Genomic DNA, 23,423 nt, shown 5'->3' on the forward strand with positions numbered 1-23,423 from the left:
CATGTTATTATGTACCTCTTTATAATTGATTTTGGTTAGTGGACGGAATGGCCCCAAAAGAACTTTGTATTTGAAAATAACTTGTCGTGACTTCTAGGTGGCTGGAGTGGATCCTTTACTCTAGGTGGCTGGAGTGGATCCCTTACTCGGTTATAGCGGACAATCAGCAATAACGGACACCATTCCGCCCCCCCACACACACACACACACACACACACACACACACACACACACACACACGCGCACCCCCATGGTCCATTAAAACAAGGATTATCCGTACTCTACTGTTAAATTAGATCCTTACTGATATGCCATTGGCTAATGAAAAGTAAACCTGCAAAATCTAAGATCATTGTCTCTCAGTGCCTTAATAATTACAAAGTCTGTTCTGCCACACTTCTTTCAAAGGCTCATTGTCATTATTCTCAGCACGATGCTTCATTTGGTCAAGCTGCCTAATTGGTTGGGAGACAAATTAGTGTAGTACATTACCCCAATTGTAGATGCATGAGGAGTTGATGCACATGTGAGATGGAATGGGTTACAGGGAAATAGCGGGAATGAGATTGCTCCCTTCGTACCCAAATAGTCCCGATCAGCCAATGGCTTCCCTTTATGTAATTGAGAAATATTTATATAAATTCAGTACGAAAGAAACATAATGTTCCACAAAATAATTTAATAGGACTGCAGTACTTGAAATAATTGATATCTGTTTACTTGAAATATTTCTTAACAGTTTTTTGACAATTTCTATAACATTGTATTTGTTTACTCTTTTGGCTTTTCTATAATGTTGTGACATTTTTCAAATCAATTACTTGCATGAGGGACAACCTGTGCATCCACAAAAATCTCAATGTATATTTAAACTGAGACTTACAAGCGCATTGGAGCTGTTTAGTTATATTTGAAGGAGCAATCACCTTCAATTTATTGTCAAATAAATAGAATTTTTCAGAATCAGTGCTTTCATTTGTAAACAAATAGATAATTGTAAATGGTGATCAGATTTAGCTAATTTTGTGATAACCCTATGCTCCACTTGAACAGTGAAAAATCTGACGTAAAATGATGTTTCAGAATACTTTAGAAGTTTTTGTGTAATTGTGAGCCTATTTCCCATCATTTTACGTACAGGCTACACCATCGAAAACCTACATAATATTTGCTGCTCGAACTCCACTTAAAGATGAGGCTGAGCTTCCACCAGATAATCCAGATGAAATGAATGCAAGTGACATCGAGTGGATGGCTGAGCATGCTCGACAGGTTAGTGTTACCATGAAATAATTTATTGAAGGGAACTAAAGGGTTTTTGAATTTTTGTTTAAATTAATGATATCCTTCAAGTCAAGAGAGTTTATTGTCATGTTTCCCAGATAGGACAATGAAATTCTTGCTTGCTGCAGCACAACAGAATATTGTAGGCATACATACAGAACAGATTAGTGTGTCCATATACCATAGAATATATATATATATACACACATAAATAAACAGATAAAGTACAATAGGCTGTTATAGTTTATAGTTTGTGTGAAGTTGCGTTTAATAGTCTGATGGCTGTGGGGAAGAAGCTGTTCCTGAACCTGGATGTTGCAGATTTCAGGCTTCTGTACCTTCTACCTGACGGCAGCGGAGAGGTGAGTGTATGGCCAGGGTGGTGTGAGTCCTTGATGATGTTTGCAGCTTTTTTGAGGCAGCAACTGCGATAGATCCCCTCGATGGTGGGGAGGTCCGAGCTGATGATGGACTGGGCAGTGTTACACAATCCTGTAACATTGCATGCAGTTGGTCAGCAACCAGTGCTGTCCTGAGATCGGGCAAGTGAACAAGGATTGAAGAAAATTAATTAGAGAAAATTGGAGCATTACAACTAATTGTAGGATAGGGATTGACAGAGACCAACAACTGTTATAAGGCAGATTAAGAACAGCGGTTGATTCCAAAGGTTGATAATAGCTAGCATTAGGAATCAAAGCGAGCAGGAAATGTTACATATATAAAAATAATGGCTCAAATCTAAGTCTTTGTTAACTCGAGTTTTGATTATTCCAATTCATCCCTCTATCTTACGTCTGTAAGCTCGAGTGTATTGAAAACTCTGCGGCATAAGTTATATCTTGCACCATCCTGTCCACCTTTTAGCACTCTGCTCACTGAACTACATTGAACAATTTTAAAATTCTCACTCTCATTTTTAAATCTCTCTGTATCAATTTCTCTAATTTCATCCAGTCCTATAACCTTAAAAACTTTGGCCTCTTGGTCATCCCCAGAATTTACTTTCTATCCTTGCATTTCCTGTTATTAAATGGGTTGTGATTGTCTGGTCCTCCTAGATTAGTTGTTATTTCAGCTCCTGGCAAGCAGGATTAAAAAGAATCCTGAGGCATTTTATACATTAATTAAAAGCAAGACGGTAACTAGGGGGAAGGTAGGAACACTCAACGATAAAGGAAGAATTTATGCTTGGTCAGGCTGTAGCAAAGGTGCTAAATTAGTACTTTGCATCAGTATTCACAAAGAGGAAAGACAGAAGATTGTGAGATGAGTGTAGGTTGGATTATTTTGATCTCAGGAAAGTGGCAGTGTTGGGTCTCCTGATGAGCATTATGGATGTTCTTGGAGCCTTATGGGATCTGTCACAACTTATTGAGAGAGGGTATTGCTGGGGCCTTGACAAAGGTTTTTACATTCTCTCCAGTTACAGGTGAGGTCTGGAGGACCAGGGAGTAACCGATGTACTTCCTTTGTTAAAGAACGGGAATGGTGATAATCCAAGAAATTATGGGCTGGTGAGCCTTACGCCAATGGTAGGGAGACTTGGGGAAGATTCTTAGAGATAGGATTTACTTGCCTTTGGATGAGAACATGCTAATTCAGAATGATCAGCATTGCTTTGTGTGGGGTTGGTCAAGTGTAAGAAACTTAATTGCGTTTTTTGAGAAGGTGATTGATGAAGATAGGGCAATGGGTATTGCCTACGTCGACTTTAGTAAGATATTTGACAAGGTTCATCATGGTAGGCTGATCCAGAATGCATGTGATCCTCAGTGATTTTGTAGTTTGGATTCAAAATAAGCTTATCTATATAAGAGAAGTTAAAGGCGGAAGGGGGTCATTCTGTTTGGAGGTCTATGATCAATTGTGTTCCACAGGAATCTGTGCTGGGTCATCCTCTGCTAAAGATTTGTGATAAGTATAAATGATTGGATGCAAACGAGGATGCATTGGTTAATACGTTTACAGATGACAGAAAAATTGGTGGACAATGAAGAAGGCTGTCAAAGGATATGGGTATATAGCTAATTTACAAATATTGGCAGAGAAATAGGCAGATGGAACTTAATGTGTGAGATGTTGCAGTTTGGGAGGTCAAATGTGAGGGGAAAGTATACAGTTAGTGGCAGGACAATTTACAGCATTGATGGACAAAGGGGTCCAAGTCCATACTTCCTAAAAGGAGCAACGTAAGTAAATATAGTGGTAAAGAAGGTTTATGGTATGCTTGTCTTCATTGTTTATAGGCATTGAGAATAAAAGTCAAGAAGACATGTTGCATCTTCATAAATCTTTGGTTACTACACATTCGGGGTATTGTGTGCAAGTCTGCTCATTCTCTTACAGGAAGGATGTGGAAGTTTTGGAGAAGATACTCATAAATCATAGGACTAGAATTAGGCCATTCGGCCCATCGTCCACACCGCCATACAATCGTAGCTGATTTATCTTTCACTGTCAACCCTTTTTTTCTTCCTTCTTTCCATAACCCTAATACAAATCAAGAATCTGTGAATCACTGCCTTAATTAACATGGTGAACCTACGCTGCAATCCCTCAATAGCAAGAATGCCATTCCTCAAATTGGGAGACCAAAACTGCACACAACACTCCAGGTGTGGTCTCACTAGGACCCTGTACAATTGCAGAAGGATCTATTAGGCCCGATACTCAACTCCTCTTGTTATGAAGGCCAACATGCCATTTGATTTTTTCACTGCCTGCTATACTGGCAGTAAAATGGAATTGGGGCTAGGTCAAAGATGGCTGTGATAGAATAACACTGCTGTTAGGTAATTAGGCTAGAATGGCTTCAGCTGCCAATACAGCAAATCTTGGCCATTGGTTCAAGCTGAGAAAATGTAACCTGAAGTATTCCACAGTTTTACAGAGGAGAAATAGGCAGTCACCAATTTTTGATGCGGTGTGTAGGAGTACATTTTATCTCCAGGCTCACGAGCAGTTGCTAGGATGTGATTTATAATAAACTCGGCAATGTCATCAGAACCTTGTGATCACTCACCTTTTCTAATGCATTAAAGAAATAACACCGTTAGAACATAGAACAGTAGAACACAGGAACAAGCCCTTTGGCCTATATTGTTTGTGCCGAACATGGTGCCAAGTTAAACTAATCTCATCTGCCTGTTGTGAATCCACCATTGTGACAATGCGTTCCTGGCCCCCACCACTCTCCATGTGCAAAACGTTCCCGCACATCGCCATTGAACTATCCCCCTCTCACCTTAAAGCTATGCCCTCTAGTGTTGGACATTTGCAACTTGGGAAAACGGTTCTGGTTGTCTACTCATAATTTAATATACTTCTATCAAGTCTCTCAACTTCCAACATTCCGGAGAAAATTATATAAATCTATCCAACCTCTCCCTGTAACTGAAACCCTCTAATCCAAGCAGCATTCTGGGAATCCTCCCCACTCTCTCCAAAGCCTCCACATCTTTCCTGAAATGGGCTAACCAGAATTGTGTGCAATACTCCAAATGCTGCCTAACTAAGTCCTATAGAGCTGCATCATGACTTTCTGGCATACTCAATGCTGCTAACAAAGAAAACAAGCTTACCATATGCCTTCTTTTCCAGCCTATCTATTTGTGCTGTAACCTGTGAGCTATGAACTTGGTCTCCAAGATCTCTCTGCACATCAATGCTGTTGAGGGTCTTGCCATTGTCTACATACTTTCTACCTTTATTAGCATAAAGATCTATAAAGTTTCACCTCTGAAGTTTTCTAGATAATTAAAAAAATATATATTGTGGCAGTAACTACGAGCCTCTTCGATGAGTACAGCTGAATGATTTTTTTATTGATGCATCCAGAGAAATTAAGCACTGCATAATTCAAATTTATCTCTGGTGAAAATAAAACATCCAAGGCTTAATTTTTGAGGAGGGCTGTTCCATCAAGTTAAGATTTTAATTAAACTATTAAAAGAGCAATTAGTGGTTAAAATTGATGATATCATTGTTAATGTATTATTTTCAATGTAATTTTCAATTTCTGTTCTTGGCCATTTGAGACCAAGATAATAAAACATAATGAAACATTTTTCAGATTTCATTTAAATTATTTATGAAAGCTAGGTGCCTAGATTGCCAACAAGTAATAAAATAGCAGCCACTATACACAATGCAAGCTCTGCAGAAAAAATGATATATTTAACATTGAAGCATCACCTAAGAAATAACAGGCAAGCAATTAACATGAATTTTCAGTCAAATACAAACTCCATGTTTAATATGTAACTTGTTGCAGCCTTGTAATTGGAATAATGTAGTCTGTTCCTCAGCAGTTTTCCACACGTATTGCTAATTCAGTAACGCAATTCATGTTTTTCATTTGTGATAACTTGCTTTTTTTCCCCCCATTTCTCTTCCTCTGTCTCTTTGTTTTCAAAAAACAGCTGAATCTCAAAGACTATCATTTAATAATTTTTAACAAGACAGCATGGAGTATTTGGAATTTAACTTTGGTTTGAACAGTGCTTTGTTTAGAATTATTTCATGTTCATATCATTGAACTATCCTCAAACACTTCAGGTTTCCAGGATGTTACCAGGTGGAATATTGGTACTTGGGATATTTCTTATCAGACCAGCAAAAATGTCAAAAGAAGAAGCTCAGGATATCTTCCGGAAAGTAAGTACAAGGCCTGTGACCACTATGTTTTGTAATCTTATGTGCTTTACATATGGAATGAGGAGAACATGTTCGTGAGATAAATTTCAATTATAATATGGCTGCTCTCAGGCCGTGCCTGCCACCCTGGCTGATCCCCGGCCGTGTCAGTAGTGGAAATATCAAGGAATGATGTACTGGATGTAAAGCATATTTCCTTATAAAGTAGGATATTTCCCAGGTCCTAAAGCGGTAAAGCGGAAAATATCCTCTTATGAAAAGATGCGGCAAGGCGGAGAAACCGAGGAGGGATGGCATCTTTGCAAAAGACTGAGTGGTAGGAGGCGTAGTCAAGTTAGCAATGGGAGTTGCTGGATTTATAGTAAATATCAGTTGAATTCCACAAATTCACAACTTAACAATTAAGACTGACACATAAAACATTAAACATTAATGTTTTAATAACATAGTCTGTTATTGCAACTCTTGCAATACTACTGTTCACATGAGGCTGAGATGATTGATTATGAGCAAGTATCAGCATCTCATTTCTATCATCAGGAACATGACCAGTCAACTAAGATAGGGAGATTTCTCGTGACTAAGATGATCACATAATGACTTAATTTTTATGAATTAATAAGTTTATTGATGTTGCAGTTTGCCTTGGTGCACACAAGTCACGACATACTCTGATGGTGCAGGAGTGGCAATCTCTTCACTCCTCACCTCTAGAATTCATGCCTGCCTTCTCCCCATTCCCCATGTTCCATATCCCTAACAAGACCATAATGTTTGGCCTCCACTGCCCTCTGTGGCAGTTATGTTCCAACTTTAAGATGACCTATTGATTAATCATAGTGAACAAGTCGTTCAGAGTGGAATGTGAGCAATCATCACACCTTTTTATGCTATTTACTAGAGATGTAGAAATTCAAACTTATTTTTACAAAGCTGGATGAAGTTAGACAAGTCAGCAGGTGTCAGTGCAATCATCACTCCTCAATCTAGAATTCAGTTATTTTGTCAATCCCAACAAGAATAGGTGACGTTTGTTCGGGCTCAGACACTTCTTCAGACTGATGGGGGGGGTCGGGAAGAAGAGGAAGGAAGAGGTGGAGACAGTGGGCTGTGGGCTGTGGGAGAGCTGGAGGTGGAGACAGTGGGCTGTGGGCTGTGGGAGAGCTGGGAAGGAGGGAGAAAGCAAGGACTACCATAAATTGGAGAAGTCAATGTTCATATTGCTGGGGTGTAAACTACCCAAGCGAAATATGAGGTGTTGCTGCTTCAATTTGTGGTGGGACTCACTCTGGCCATGGAGGAGGCCCAGGAAAGAAAGGGCGGATTCGGAATGGGAGGGAGAGTTGAAGTGCTGAGCCACTGGGAGATCAGGTTGGTTAATGCAAACGGTGCGGAGGTGTTGGGCAAAGCGATCGCCAAGCTTGCGCTTGGTCTCACCGATGTAGAGCAGTTGACACCTAGAGCAGCGGATGCAACAGATGAGGTTGGAGGAGGTGCACGTGCAGGTGAACCTCTGCCTCACCTGCACCGAAAGACTGCTTGGGTCCTTGGATGGAGTCGAGGAGGGAGGTAAGGTGACAAGTGTAGCATTTCCCGCGGTTGCAAGTAATAGTACCAGGGGAGCGGGTGGTTACGGAGGGAGCTGTCTCTGCGGAAAGCCGAAAGGGGAGGAGATGGAAAGATGGGGCCAGTGGTGGGATCCCGTTGGGGGTGGCCAAAATGTCGGAGGATTATCTGTTGTATGTGACGGCTGGTAGGGTGGAAGGTGAGGACAAGGGGGACTCTGTCCTTGTTACGTGTGGTGGGATGGGGTGAGAGTGGAACTACGGGATATAGAGGAGACCCTGGTGAGGGCCTCATCTATAGTTGAAGAGGGGAACTCCTGGTCCCTAAAGAATGAGAACATCTCTGATGTCCTGGTTCATTCTTTAGGGAACGGAGGCTCCCCTCTTCAGCACTATAGAAAAATTGTTGACAGAAACCATGGCATTTACACAAGATCATTATAAATTGGAGCTGAAAAATTCTACTCCTCAAGCAAACTGAAGTATTTAACAAGACTTTCTGCCGGAATCCCATATCCCTTGGTTCTCCGACATCCACAAATCTATTGGTTTGATCTTGAATATATTCAGTGAAGGAATCTTAACTGCACTTCAAATAGAGAATTCCAAAGATTTAGCTCATCTGAAAACATTTATCTTTTTTTACAGTTGTAAATGGCCTACCCCATTTTGAGACTGCACTTTTTTCTATATTCAGTATTATCAACTGTCTCTTCAAATTATTGGAAATGAATTGGATAGGAAGATTACTTATGTGATTGTGGAACTGCAGGATAACAGCAAAATGAATCATCTACTTTAAGATAAATGTTAAAAATATGTTTTCCATCATGTGCTGGGCCTTGTCTTCTTTGTGGATAGAGAGTTCTTGAAATCTCCTACTCATGGCTGTTTAATTGCCTACTGTTATTTTTTTGACTAATCATGGCAGGAATACAGTGATTTAATTTGATCTCTTGATTGGAGGATTAGGTGATTTTGCAGATTGCTTGATGTAAGATCCTGCGTGGTCTTACAGAATTGAGAAAAATAGCAAGCTTAATGTGAATAGTGGAGTGAGATCTGCAAAGCTTTGGATAGCAAATTGTAGTGCAATAGCATTGTGTGAACGGTTCACAGTGTCCCATGAAAGCTCAATTTTGATTCCCTGGATTTGCTTTTGAATCATTCCCATTTACTGTGATATCACACAGCAGATGGTGACTATTAGCAACAAATCCTATTCCTTCGCACCATAAAACGCAGGCTTGGCGATCGCTTCGCCCAACACCTTCGCTCAGTTCACAATAACCAACCTGATCTCCCGGTGGTTCAGCACTTCAACTCCCCCTCCCATTCCGAATCCGACCTTTATCCTGGGCCTCCTCCATGGCCAGAGTGAGTCCCACTGTAATTTAGAGGAGCAGCACCTCATATTTTGCTTCGGTATTTTACACTCCAGCGGTATGAACATTTACTTCTCCAATTTCAATTGCTTTCTCCCTCTTTCCCCCTCCCCTTCCCAGCTCTCCCACAGCCCACTGTCTCCGCCTCTTCCTTTCTTATTTCCTCCCCCACCACCCCCACATCAGTCTGAAAAAGGGTCTCGACCCGAAAAGTTACCTATTCCTTCGCTCCATAGATGCTGCCTCACCTCACCCGCTGAGTTTCTCCAGCATTTTTATCTATCAGCAACAAAGTGGTTGGTGGGGATGAGGTCATGTAGGTTTATTCCTGGTGTTGGTTCTCTCACAACCTTCTGGGGCAACATTTTGAAACATCTTGTCGAGCTCCTGCATCACAATCCATTGATCTGGATTCATTCCTGACCTCGAGTGCTTTTCTGTGTCAAACTTGCATGTTCTTTTGGTGACTCTGTAAGTTTTCCCTAATGTTCTACTTTCCTTCCAAAACAAGTGGTAGGTGGGTCAATTAGCCACTGTAAAATTGTCTTTGGCGTGTAGAGTGAGTGATAGATAGGAATGTGGGGAGAATAGACTATTGGGCAAATTAGTTGGGTATGGCATCGTTTTATGAGCCTGTATCATCTCTATCATAAAGAAATAGAGAATGTGAAACTCATTCAGCAGCTATGCCTTTGATTACTTACCTGCTTGGTCTGCAATGGTATCTCAGCGTCACAGTTGGTGATGGCTATTGGATCTCCCCATTCTGACTATTTGTGTCCCAGTGGTACAGTTTTGGTTGCATGTTGTCACATGCTTCAAAGCTCGCAACTGGTGTGGAAACAAATTATCCTCAATCCCAAAGACTGCCAAGGAAGAGAAGGGATAATCTTTCATAATACATGTTCCATCTGTTTCTAATTCAGAAAATAATTATAAATGGCTCCGGAGCAAAAACACAGCAAATGGTATGAGATAGCAAATGCAGTGTAATATTCTGATTAAATATTACCATTGGATATGGCTTCTATTGTGCATTGTTTTATATATCACTCCAAAATATTAATTTGTAATGATCTTTTACCTGTGTGCAGAGTGATTGTACACTGTGCAATATCGTAAATGGGCACAACCCAGTATTGAAAGAACTCACATTTAACTTCCATTGTCACACAGTCAGAATATCCTAAGATTCTTCATAGCGCATGCATGACAATCAAGTGCAGTTCATGGTGTTTTGCGACCACCATGGGAGAAAATTAAGGGCATATTCTAACAATATTGTTTGTTCTCATCACGTATTATTCACATTAGCAAAACCACCAATGTTCCCTGCTTTTTTTGTTGATGATCTTACTTGAATCAGCCATGATCATATTGAATGGCGGTGCAGGCTCGAAGGGCCGAATGGCCTACTCCTGCACCTAATTTCTATGTTTCTAATGCATAGCAAACTGTGTAGCTAAAAGCTGAATATTCATTTTAGGTATTAAGTATGATTATCTATAACTTTTGTACCACAGTTGACAAATGCTGTTGAGTCTGCTGTTGCAAAGGAAAGGCTCTGGAATTTTGCAGAAGATGAACCACCTGAACGAATTGTTCTCCAAATCTATGCTGATTCAAAGAAGTATCCTTTCACTGTTCAAAAAGAGGGATAGCATTTTATGGAATAAAATGTACCCTTATTACAGCATAAATACAATGATGCGGGGCAAACTTATTTTGAAGATGTATTCTAGAAATTTCAAGACAACTCAATATCTATGTCACAGGTTGCTGCGAATTTAAAGAGTCTCTTGATTATAACTGATAGTGGAATACTGGCTGAATCAAGCTTACATACGTTACTGCAAGTACCAGAGCCAAAAATAAGATTCTCCCACCACCCCTATACAGCAAATAATTTCTCACACTAAAATGTTAACGTTTTACTAGTGAAGCTGCACTTTAAGCAAGATTTATGTTAGCCTCAACTAAACTTAAAAAAGCTAAATATTTCCAATGAAAGCAAAGTGGAAACTAGGAGTCTTCAACATGAAAAATAAACACATTTGTCAAATTTAGATGTATTTCTACAGTTTAAAAATATATTTCCAGCCAAATATATTTCCTAAGCTCTTTGCTTCCAGAATGAAGTTACGAATTTTTGATATTCACAATCCACAGGTAAGAATATTTCAATTCAATATTCAACAGGCAACCCCTGCATTACATGGAGGTGGTTGTGCATTCCTAGAAAAAAGTAACATGACGTTTTAACACAAGGCTGCATCATCTGAGCACGTATCAAGAAAGGTGTTGAAACAGATTATGTTTTTGTTTTTTTACTTTAACTTCCCACAAATTCCATGAGAGCAAATTTTATTCCACATCACAAATTTTTGGGAATTGATTTGTAAATTCTGTATGGGTGATTTTCATTAACCGAATGGCGGTATCGCAGGGGGGTTCCTGTGATCCATTTTAATTTACAATTTAAAAAATGTAGAAATCCAAATGTTTTCCTAGGTCCCAACATTTCTGTATTATTTTTGTTATTGAAATCAAATATTTTTTTGACCTCATAAAAAACGTTGAATTAACAAAAAAAAAGGCTGTACCTTAATTTTTTTTTTTTAACTTCTAATTGCTATCTCACACCATTCAAAGCTTTTTAGAAATATGTAAGATAACTAGCAGGCTTTGGAAATTGGTGGATCCAAGCACAGGTTATGTACTGCCACTCAGGCTTTCAAATTGACATCAAGATCTCAATTATGTAATTTAGAAATATATTAATAAATATATATAATTATGGTTTGTAGAATGTGGCCTTAATATTATGATATTAGATGCAGGATAATGACTCGTATGTAATTTTGTGCCTAACAAGAGAAGCTGCATTCACACCTTTTTTTTTAATTGCAACATAATCTTCGCAACTTCAAGGAGCAGGAATTGTCACATTTCCTATTCATCTTTAATATATCTGATTTAGAATCCAATCAAGTAAACTGGTTACAATAAAATTTCTAATGGAGAATTAAGAAGGTTAAGACATGAGATGTTCAAGAAAGATAGGGAAGGATAAAAATTTGGGAATATTGTGATAGTGGGTTACAGTATTAATCAAAGAGCGAAGTATGGACTTTATGGCTTGAAGTGATCAGAAACAATATATTTGCTTAGAATTAAAAAAAATAGAGAAACAATTATGCCTATTGGGATATACACATGCCATTAAATGATGAGAAGCATCAAGAAGATAGAAAGAAAGTTAGTAGTTAAATTACAGAATGATGCAAGAACTACAGAACAATCATTTAATTTATAGGTAAACAGAAATTACTGGAGTAACTCAACGGGTTGGGGAGCATCCCTGGAGGACATGGATAGGAGACGTTCGGGTCAGACACTAAAGACACTGAAAGGGTTTGAACCTGAAACATCACCTATCCATGTTCTCAAGGGATGCTGCCTGACCCACTGAGTTATTCCAGCATTTTGTGTCTACATTTGGTATCAATCAGTATCTACAATTCCTTGTTATTACAGAATTTAATTTACCCCATTTCAGAGGCGATGGTAAAGATGCAAAGGGAAAAGAAGGAGACCAATTTCTAATATGCATGCAAGAGAACATTCCTGGTTTGTTCGTTTCTACCTTAATGTGGAAGGAAGTAGTGCTTGATTACGTTTGGGAAGTGAAATGGGGCAAGTGGAACAAGTTTCAGTGGAACAAAATTTTAGAAACGAGTATTTGAAAAGGAACTGACGTGTAAAACTGGTTAATGTGAGGATTCTGGGAAGGCAAATCAAAAATGCATAGGCAAAATTATTATGACATTTATAAAGGAAAAGCCTTCAAAGTTTGGCTTGTGCAGTCATATTCTTATGAAGGAAAAAGCTATGAATTATCTAAAGATAGACACAAAATGCTGGAGTACCTCAGCAGGATAGGCAGCATCTCTGGATAGAAGGAATGGGTGACGTTTCAGGTCGAGACTCTTCTTCAGAGTGGCATCAGATGGAATTATCTGGTTAGCGCTTTAATTTTTATCTTAATTTAAATTTTCTATCTTGTATCATTGTGTTTTTAGAAATATACAAGATACACCAGGAATGTTCTCTTGAATATCAGAAATTGCTCTCCCTCTTTACCCTTTGCATCTTTATAAGCTCCTCTGAAATAGGATAAATTAAATTATTGTTCTGTAGTTTGCATCATTCTGTGATTTGATGGCTAATTTTCTTTTCTATCTGCTTCTCATCATTTAGTTATCCACAGTATTTCCCAATATGCATAATAGAGCATATGGCGTTAAGGCACCCTAATAACAAAAGATACAACAATTAAATGAAATCAATAATGAAGTTTTGACAAATATAAACATGAGAAAAAAAATCAGCAACAGTTGTGACATTTATATAGAACAATTAATTTAGCAGGACACTCCAAGGTATGTAACAAGAATATTATAAAACTAAATTTCCACACTGAGCTATACAATTTATTTATAAAATGACGATCCAAAGCTTGATAAAGGAGATATATTTTAATAACTGATAAATTTAGAGAAGGATTCCAGAGCTTAAAACCATGGTGGTTGAAACAATGACCACTTGTGGTGGAGTTATTAAATGTTAAGAAGATCAATATGAGATTTAGAGAAATCTGGAGGGGCATATTTTAGTTAGAAGAATGAAAGATAGTATGTGTAAAATTGTATGATTTTTAAAGGGGTGCATAGATAGAAAGATTAGTTATATATATACACACACATATATACACACAAATATACATACACATCTTTAAAGGTGGTGGAACAGGATGAAAATTTGTTTAAGAAAGTTTGACATTTTCTATAAGGAACATAAAGTACAAATGAAGGAACATTTGCAGATTTTCATAAAACATTGTATTGGCCTCAGCTGCAGTAACTTATTCATTTCAGGGCACTTAACCTTAGGTGATGTCAGAGTCAGACAGAGAGTGCAGAAGTGAGGTACTGAAATAGCATTAGGCAAAGGGAACGTATGAAAAAATGCAGAAACTGGATTGTTCTTGGAGTTGAAACAGTTAAGAGAAAAATTGATTGAGATATCCTAAATCACATATTATTTATGGAGAATCTGTTTTCAGCCAAGAAGGTAAAGAAGCAAAGGCAACATGAAAACTTTTTTTTTTGCATAATGAATTGTTATAATGCGGTAACTTTCAAAAGGGACTTTGTGCAGCATTTGAAAGCAAGGTATCAGCTGAGTAATGGAAAAAGCTTGATGAGCTAGATGGACTTCCAGGTTGTATCATCCTCTTGTTTGAATAAACACAACAAATTGTTGGAACTATACTCCTATTATCTGCCGTACAAGTTAAGACATTTTGACAGCCCAAAATGTAATGTGCTCTTAAATTGATTGGAGGTATATTACAGTGAACAATTGAATATACATGTTGTGGGATGTGTGTGAACACACATTATCAGTCTTTTTAGAGTACAGGCCGCTTGGATATAATACACGTTTCCATGACACGAATTGCATATTTGCGAGTGATAAATTAGGACACCCTATCGCAGTACGCAGACCAAATTGGTTGTAATGTTGGAGAACTAGAGAGCCGCTTTAAATTTGCGTTGTAAATTGGCAAGCAGAAAAAAAAATCTTGGATTAAAATAGTTGACGGGGGGGAAAAAGCATTTTATTCAATCTCCCCATAGTATTCAGACATGATTCCTCTCTTCCGAACATAGCTACACATTCATGTAGCTTGTGGTCATTGAATTTGACAATCATGTGTAAGAAGGAATTGCAGATGCTGGTTTAAACTGAAGATAGAAGACTGAAGATACAAAAAGCTGGAGTAACTCAGCGGATCAGACAGCATCTCTGGAGAAAAGGAATGGGTGACGTTTTGGATCGAGACCCTCTTCAGTCTGAAGAAATGTCCCGACACGAAACATCACCTATTCCTTTTCTCCAGAGATGCTGTCTGACCCGCCGAGTTACTCCAGCTTTTTGTGTCTATCTTCAAATTTGACAAGCAACTGTTTCATTGACACCTGTGCCACAATACCCTGTTAAGCAATGTGAGATATAGCCTTCGGTGTTTTTAACTTGTAGTAACAAAAATAAACATTGCTATTAAATGACTTTTAATTTTGAAAATCCTGTAATGAAAAATAACTATTTTTGCAAACCTGAAACAGTCTGGGTCCTAACTCTCCATTGACACACTTGTTTTTGAATAACATAAGATTTCTACAGAATACAACTATCACATTATAGCACAAGTATCTGTAACTTATTTCTCTTTGCAATTGAAATTAATCAGGGATAATTACAATACTCCAAATATTTTTTTTAAAGCTTCAAGCATATTAGATAGAGTTATAGAATGTGGAAACGGGTCCTTCAGCCCAACTTGCCCATGCCGACCAACATGCTCCATCTACACAGGTCCCACCTGCCTGCATTTGGCCAATATTTTTCCAAACCTATCCTATCCATGTATCTGTCCAAATGTTTTATTTTTAATGTTGTGATAGTACCTGCTTCAACCTCCTCCTCTGGCAGTTCATTCCCTATACTCACCACCCTTTGTGTGAAAAAAAAAAAAAATAAAGTTGCCCCTCAGGTTCCTGTTAAATATTTCCCCCCTCATCTTAAACATATGTCCTCCAGTTCCCGATTCCCTACTGTGGGTAACAGAATCTGTGCATTTACCCTAACTTTATCTCATGACCTTTATACATGTCTATAAGATCACTCCTCAACCTGTGCTCTAAGGAATAAAGTCCAAACCCTCTCAATCTCTCACTATAACTCAGGCCCTTGAGTGCTGGCAACATCCTCGTAAATCTTCTCTACAAACTTAACAACATCTGTCCTATAACAGGATGACCAAAACTGAACGCAATACTCCAAATAGATATACCAAATAGTCGTATAATAATTCTAGGAAGAAAATACAGTATTTCTTAACATATCTTAATTTGTTGTGTTTTCAAGACTCCACCTAAATTGATAGATTATAAATCTAGTAGCTTGACATCTGCCTGGCAACTTGTGGAAGCTACTATCAACGTGGATATTCATATCCCTGTAGCAGCAACTGCCGAAAATCAACTTGAGAAGAATTCATTGGTATGTTACTTACTTAAAATTGTTTTTCATTCATGCTGATTAATGTAGGTGTTTAAATTATATAATGAAATAATAGATGAAAAGATAATTCATATAATATATAATCATATTATTGTTTTGGCAAGAGTCACGAGCAGATAAGCAGACATTGAACAGTTGAAAATGAGATAGAATCATAAATGCAGAAATTATTTTGATGTAAAATGGGACATAGGATTGAGATGAAGATTAATTAACATCTGATAAAAATAAGTTGAAGTTAACAACCTTGTTAGTTCTTCCTTAAGAATGGTTTCTCTTTGATAAGATTTTTTTTTTCACAAATCTCAGAAGACTAGCAAGCCTGCATTGTGACATAAAGATTGATTATGGGGGCAGGAAGAAGATGATCATTAGATGCATAGAGATCAGAAACATCAGAAATAGAAGTTGGGTCCAGGAGTTACTGTTTCTCCTCCATGGATGAAGGTTCTTTTATGAACCCCGTTAGCAATATAGTTGAAATCCATGGTATTAGGTGGCCCCAGCAGTTGGGTCTACACTTACCTGGAGGGAATCTTTAACATCAACTATCTAAACAAAGCTGGTTCATTGTGGTTAAAAAGTTTCTGCACAGCGCTTGGCTTTCTGGTCATGTAGTAATAATAATAATAATAAATTTTAGTGTAATTGCACATAAGTGCAACGAGATTTGGTATACAGCTTCCATCCAATGTCATAACTTAAATAACTAATAAAATTTAGATTTAGATACCCGAGAACATGGTTTGTAAAAAGAACATTACAACAGTAAAATAGTCAAAACAGTTAAAACAGACTAAAGTGCAGATGTGCATTCAAGGGAGACAGTCCATGGGGGTGGGGGGCACTCAGCAGGACCAGTTCAGAACCGCTAAAGCTCTGGGAATGAAGCTGTTCCTGAGTCTGGAGGCTCGGGCGTAGAAGGCCTTGTAACGTCTGCTGGAGGGAAGTAGTTCGAACAGTCCATTACAAGGGTGTGAGGAGTCTTTATGGATGCTGACTGCCTTCCTGAGGCACCGTGTGTGGTGGATGCCCTCCAAGGCTGGTAGCTGAAGAGATCCAGCCCATAGAAATACTTTGACAATCAACTAAGCTATGCCGACACATAGAAGTATAAACAAGGAACTGCTAGTTTACAAAAAAAAAACACAAAGTGCTGGAGCAATTAAATGTGTTAGGCAGTATCTCTAGAGAACATGGATAGGTGACGATTTGGGTCAGGACTCTTCTAATAAGCTACGCCCACAGACTCGCCTATCAAGCCATTAAACAGTTTGAATATTTGTGAAAGCCTCTGGCACAAACAAAATTTTTTTACATTTAAAGAACAAAAATTCAAATTTTAAATGAAAAAATAACAAATATTATGCAAAGTCAAATGCTGCGTAATTGCAGGAAGTTTGCATTCTGCTCCTGGACTCAATTATGAATCATTGGAGCGCAGCTGGGAATCTGCTGATCCAACAAGTTTTTGAAGCACACACAAAACTTATGGCATTTCTTATGAGAATCCCGTTCATAACACTGATTAAGAAAATAACACTGATCAGAATAACACTTCAATAACACTGATCAGAAAAACAAATTGGATGCGTGTAGATGTTAATAATTCTTTGCATATAGGTCTTCACTCGAAAGCAGATGAAATTTGCCTTCAGAAAATATTGAAAATGTATTTATGGTCAAAAGTAGTTCAGGCATGTTATTTGAGCACATATATATTGTTTTGAAGGAAGATGCATAGTTCTTTTTTAAAAAAGGATAAGCAGTTATATGTAAATGATTTAGAAATTTAAGGTGTCATGAGTGATAATTTATATCTTACTTTTTCACTGCGTAAAATTTATATCTTACTATTTTTGCAGTTCGTATAATTTTTATTTTCTCTTCCATCATTACCCCTCTTCAGAAAGGTCTGAACGTTTGGGCAAAACAGATGATGCAGAGCAATTACTTGATAGGTGGATATTACAAAGACGCAGAAAGCATTATTGGTGAAGGATCAGTAAGAAATATTTTGATTCGTTACTTTTAGTTGCATGAATGACCAAATGCGATGTTGAAGTAGTTTTGTGTAACATTGTAGCATTTGTACACTGCTTCAGAAATTAGGTTCCATTGATATCTCAATTTAAAAAAAAATTGTTTTAGTTGTAATTTGTACCACCACTAAAGTAACAAAACTCCTGATACATTTCAAAGGAAAGAACATTATAGTATAATTAAATAGTTACTATGGCACATAGAGTAAACGCTCGCTTACGGGCCCCTTCATAATGGATTTTGGTTTATTGGACGGACTTGCTGATGCACTAGCTTGCCCCGGCTCGAACTGCCTCCCTGGCTGCTTAGAGCTCCGGTTTCCGATGCCACCTCTGTCTCACAAGGTGCACCAGTGGACCCTTCTTCAGGCACGGCACAGCCTGAAGTTGATGTGGCTGTTGCTGCAGCTCACATTATAGCCCCTTGGGGACAGCGCTATCTTCGGGCTTGTAGTGACTGATTTTTATACCGTTTCAAGGATTCCTCCTTTAAGTCACTATGATTGAAGGCAGGGGTTTAGGAGATTATCAAAACACATTCCAGAGCTCTCCATGAGACATTCAATGCTGTCGAAAGATAAATCTTCAAAACAGTCTCTTAATTAATAGTTCCTTTATTGCAGTAGTAAAAACAATAAGATATTCATCCAAACTTCTTCTTGTTTAAGTACATTTTGATCCAACTCATGCATGGTGGAACTTGTGCATGATGGAAAGCTATGACCTCTCCCCCATGCTTCTTCAAAACTAAAACTAAAAACTACTAAGGCGTCTGCACGAGAATCCCAGCAGCAAACACGCCTCCGACTACGTAACAAATCCCGCCCACATTAATACAGGCAGATAAAATTTAAAGGTAACTGGTTATAGTTATAACTGAAGCTACAGGGCCGCTTTCACCGACAGGACTTACATGGTGACTGTGGGGCACCCTTCCCCCCCACCTACAGCTGCTTCTTAATGCCGGCCATTGCGTTGTCCACTCCATGCTTGACCGCTGCTGCTTCTTCCTTCTCCTGTTGTTCAGTCCACCAAGCCTCTTTCCCCCGAGGGTTTACTGTATACTAAAATGTACAATCATCCATGATTCTAACCTTTAAATCTAAACTGAAACATTTTTCTTTTACTTTCACAGAAAAAGAAGACACCAGTGGAAATCCAATTTCTGACATCTCCTGTTAGTTCCCTGAGTATTAATTTTTAAAAGTTCCATTCTTTTATTCCCTTATATCTAGTTTTAGATATTTATACATTAATGCTAATGTTTATTGAAATATTTTAAGAAAATTGTATTAATAATGACATTTTCAATATTATTTTAATAATACTTTTACTGCATTACATTTCAGTGCTGTTTAAAATAATTTCATAGATTTAACGCTTTCTCACTTTCTACTATAGACAATTGCTAGCTGGATAATATATAAAATGAAAGTTATATGTTAGAAAAACTGCAGATATAGCTTAGTTTAGAGATACAGCTCTGAAGCAAGCAATCTGAAGCAAGTTGGGCCAAAGGGCCTGTTTCCCCACTTTATGACCCTGAGGCATAGAAACATAGAAAATCGGTGCAGGAGTAGGCCATTCGGCCCTTCGAGCCTGCACTGCCATTCGATATGATCATGGCTGATCATCGAACTCAGTATCCCATCCCTGCCTTCTCTCCATACCCCCTGATCCCTTTAGCCACAAGGGCCACATCTAACTCCCTCTTAAATATAGCCAATGAACTGGCCTCAACTACCTTCTGTGGCAGAGAATTCCACAGACTCACCACTCTCTGTGTAAAAAATGACCTTCTCATCTCGGTCCTAAAAGACTTCCCTCTTATCCTTAAACTGTGACCTCTTGTTCTGGACTCTCCCAACATCGGGAATAATCTTCCTGCATCTAGCCTGTCCAACCCCTTAAGAATTCTGTACGTTTCTATAAGATCCCCCCTCAATCTTCTGAATTCTAGCGTGTACAAGCCGAGTCTATCCAATCTTTCTTCATTTGAAAGTTCTGCCATCCCAAGAATCAGTCTGGTGAACCTTCTCTGTACTCCCTCTATGGCAAGAATGTCTTTCCTCAGATTAGGAGACCAAAACTGTACGCAATACTCTCATCAAGACCCTGTACAACTGCAGTAGAACCTCCCTGCTCTTGTACTCAAATCCTTTTGCTATGAATGCTAACATACCGTTTGCTTTCTTCACTGCCTGCTGCACCCGCATTCCTACTTTCAATGACTGTGTGCCATGACACCCAGGTCTCGTTGCATCTCCCCTTTTCCTAATCGGCCACCATTCAGATAATAGTCTACTTTCCTGTTTTTGCCACCAAAGGATAACCTCACATTCATCCACATTATACTGCATCTGCCATGCATTTGCCCACTCACCCAACCGATCCAAGTCACCTTGCAGCCTCCTAGCATCCTCCTCACAGCTAACACTGCCACCCCCCCCCCCCCCCAGCTTCGTGTCATCCACAAACATGGAGATGTTGCATTCAATTCCTTCATCCAGATCATTAATATATATTGTAAATAGCTAGGGTCCCAGCACAGCCTTGCGGTACCCCACTAGTCACTGCCTGCCATTCTGAAAAGGACCTGTTTTCTCCTACTCTTTGCTTCCTGTCTGCCAGCCAGTTCTCTATCCACATCAATACTGAACCCCCAATACTGTGTGCTTTAAGTTTGTATACTAATCTCTTATGTGGGACCTTGTCGAAAGCCTTCTGAAAGCCAGCTTGTGCAATGAAATGCAGCAACAATGAGTGGACAGCCAGGCTTATTCAAATGAATAGTCCTCCAAATGTTATATAGTGTTCTCTTTCAGGATATTTGATGAAAAAATGTCCCGTATCTTTACTTTTTATTCATGTTAACTGGCATCTTGAGTGTTTAATGTTCTTTGTTTTGTTCTGTCATCGCATATAAATTATTTTTAAAATACTAAAATCATTTGCTTTTAAGCCTGAAATCAGTCCAGACGACACTGTAGCTGTTATAGAGAGCTGTGGCAGTGGTATTTATGTGAAGGGCACAGTGCGATGTAGAGCCTATCTTCATGGCAGTAAAGCAAAAGTGAAAGATGCCATCCAGGTATGTCTTTTTTTTAAGCAAGATGATTACAAGTTTTGCATGCTTGATTGAAATACTCTCAGCAATATGAAATATAAATCCCAAAACAAAGATAAGGAACAAACAAGTTATTTCTGAGAAGCTGTCAGTGACTAGCGTAGTTCCAAAAAAATCTATGCTAGTTATTCACGGTATACATTAATGATTAATATTTCCAAGTTTGTTGATGATACAGAGCTGAGTGGGAGTGTGAAATAAGAGGAGGATGCAGAGGCTCCGGTGTGATTCGAACAGGTTGTGTGAGTGAGAAAATCCATGGCAGATGCAGCATGATCTGGATAGATGTGAGAAATCCAATATGATAAAAAGAACACAAAATCTGATTTTCATCTGGAAGTTGATATATTTGGATGAGGAGCAATGACATGCATGTAGGCGCAGTAGGCAAATATTATTTTGTCTTTCATAGCGAGATCTTTTGAATATGGAACATGGATGGCAGTGCAATTGTATAGTACCTTATTGAGAGCACTACTTGAGTATTGTATGCAATTTCTGTCTCCTTATCTGAGGAATGAAGCTTTGGTAATGGAATGAGTGCAGTAAAGATTCACCAGACTGAAGCCTGGTAGGGCAGAACTGACATATGAAGAGTGATTGGACTTAGAGATAACATTATTGAAAGTTATAAACATCTTGATGGAACTGGAGAGACTGGATGCAGGAAGGTGGAATACGGATGGTGGGAGATCCAGGGACCACAGTTTAAGGATACAAGATAAATTATTCAGGACTGGGATGAGGATTAATGTATTTACTTGAAGCGTACTGAAGATGTGAAAGTGTCTACCACAGAAAGATGCTGAGTCCAAATCACAAAATGTATTCAAGAATAATCAAAGCTAAAAGAGGTCAAGGTTTGAGAGTAGAAAGCAGAAATATGGATGATCACCCATGATTATGCTGAATAGCAAAGCAGGCTAAAAGGATCAAATTACCTACTCTTGATCTTATTTTCTATGTTTGTACGAAGCTCCTCTGTGCTTTTGATCTTGTTTGGTGTAACAATTTTATACCAAACATTATGTTACTCTGCAGAGTGGGATGTCCTGACGCAGAGTAGACGTGCTAATTTTAGTTATTCTGTAAATGGAAATGCACAGAAAGTTAACGTTGGATGTATTCAAGGGACAATTATACTGCCATTGAATTTTTTTAAAATAATTTCTCATTTTGTAACATTCAATGGGTGTATCAAAAGAGAATATAATTTTTTTTGTGTGCCATTAAGACTCTTCATTTACATTTGCCGCTTGCATGCCATTGTGAACATTTTGACTATACACAAAAAGTCTTGCTTTCCAACAACAGATTCTGATGTCTGACTTAGTAAATTAGGGCTTGCAGCCTATTTTACTGCTTAGAAAGAGACAGGGCTAAGGGGAACACTCCACTAGGTATGAACAGTTTTTTAAATGCATGTATATTGATATTTAAAATCCTTGACTAGGAACTACTTTAAACAAAAGAGATGACTGTTTGATATTTCAAAATGATGCTTGCCACTTGATCATTTTGTTAAGGACAGGATAAAATATAATTACTGTGATGTAAAATAGTGTACTTTTAATACCAATTAAAATGTCATAGCTAATCAAAGCAATTACAATTTTTCCCTCAGTCACTGAAAAGAGATGTGCTGAACACTGTGTATGTTCGCTGTGAAATGGTGTGTGAGGATCGAATTGTAAACAAAGGTGGTGGTAAGTAACGGCCATTGGTATCACTAATTTATGCTGTAATAGTGTTTGTATTGAATTTTATCCATTTAGTTTAATGTTTGGTGTTAATGTGTGACAAATGTAGTACTCGTGTATGCCTTGAGCAGTTAAGTTTACACCGTGGTATTATATCTGCTTAATAGTAATGCCATTCACAGCAATGTAACAACACCTCAAGAAAAGCATAATTAATAGAACAACAAACTATATTTCACAGTGTTTAAGAGGGAACTGCTGACTTCATCCACTTCACCTCTAACTTCCATCCAGCACTCAAATACACCTGGACCATTTCCGACACTTCCCTACCATTCCTTGACCTCACTATCTCCATTGCAGGTGATAGACTTCTAACCGACATACACTATAAACCCACTGACTCCCATGGCTATCTCGACTACACTTCTTCCCACCCTGCTTCCTGTAAGGACTCCATCCCCTACTCCCAATTCCTCCGTCTACGCCGCATCTGCTCCACGGATGAGGCG

At 38.4% G+C, this 23,423-nt stretch overlaps 1 protein-coding gene across 8 annotated transcripts in view; it reads left to right on the plus strand.

The window, feature by feature from the left end:
• Positions 1–23,423, plus strand: part of odr4 (odr-4 GPCR localization factor homolog) — a 56,037-nt gene that overhangs the window by 14,149 nt on the left and 18,465 nt on the right. For 7 of the 8 annotated variants that reach the window (XM_055642125.1, XM_055642119.1, XM_055642121.1 and 4 more), the window contains exons 4-12: positions 1,141–1,272; positions 5,845–5,943; positions 10,417–10,523; positions 11,026–11,062; positions 15,887–16,021; positions 17,952–18,047; positions 19,220–19,261; positions 21,047–21,175; positions 22,836–22,917. In XM_055642125.1, coding sequence (XP_055498100.1) covers positions 1,141–1,272; positions 5,845–5,943; positions 10,417–10,523; positions 11,026–11,062; positions 15,887–16,021; positions 17,952–18,047; positions 19,220–19,261; positions 21,047–21,175; positions 22,836–22,917 — 859 coding nt within the window. The remainder of the gene's footprint in view (positions 1–1,140; positions 1,273–5,844; positions 5,944–10,416; positions 10,524–11,025; positions 11,063–15,886; positions 16,022–17,951; positions 18,048–19,219; positions 19,262–21,046; positions 21,176–22,835; positions 22,918–23,423) is intronic. The other variant, XM_055642126.1, reaches the window with a different exon arrangement.

This window comes from Leucoraja erinacea, chromosome 10 (assembly GCF_028641065.1).
Source record: "Leucoraja erinacea ecotype New England chromosome 10, Leri_hhj_1, whole genome shotgun sequence".
NCBI classification, from domain to species: domain Eukaryota; kingdom Metazoa; phylum Chordata; class Chondrichthyes; order Rajiformes; family Rajidae; genus Leucoraja; species Leucoraja erinaceus.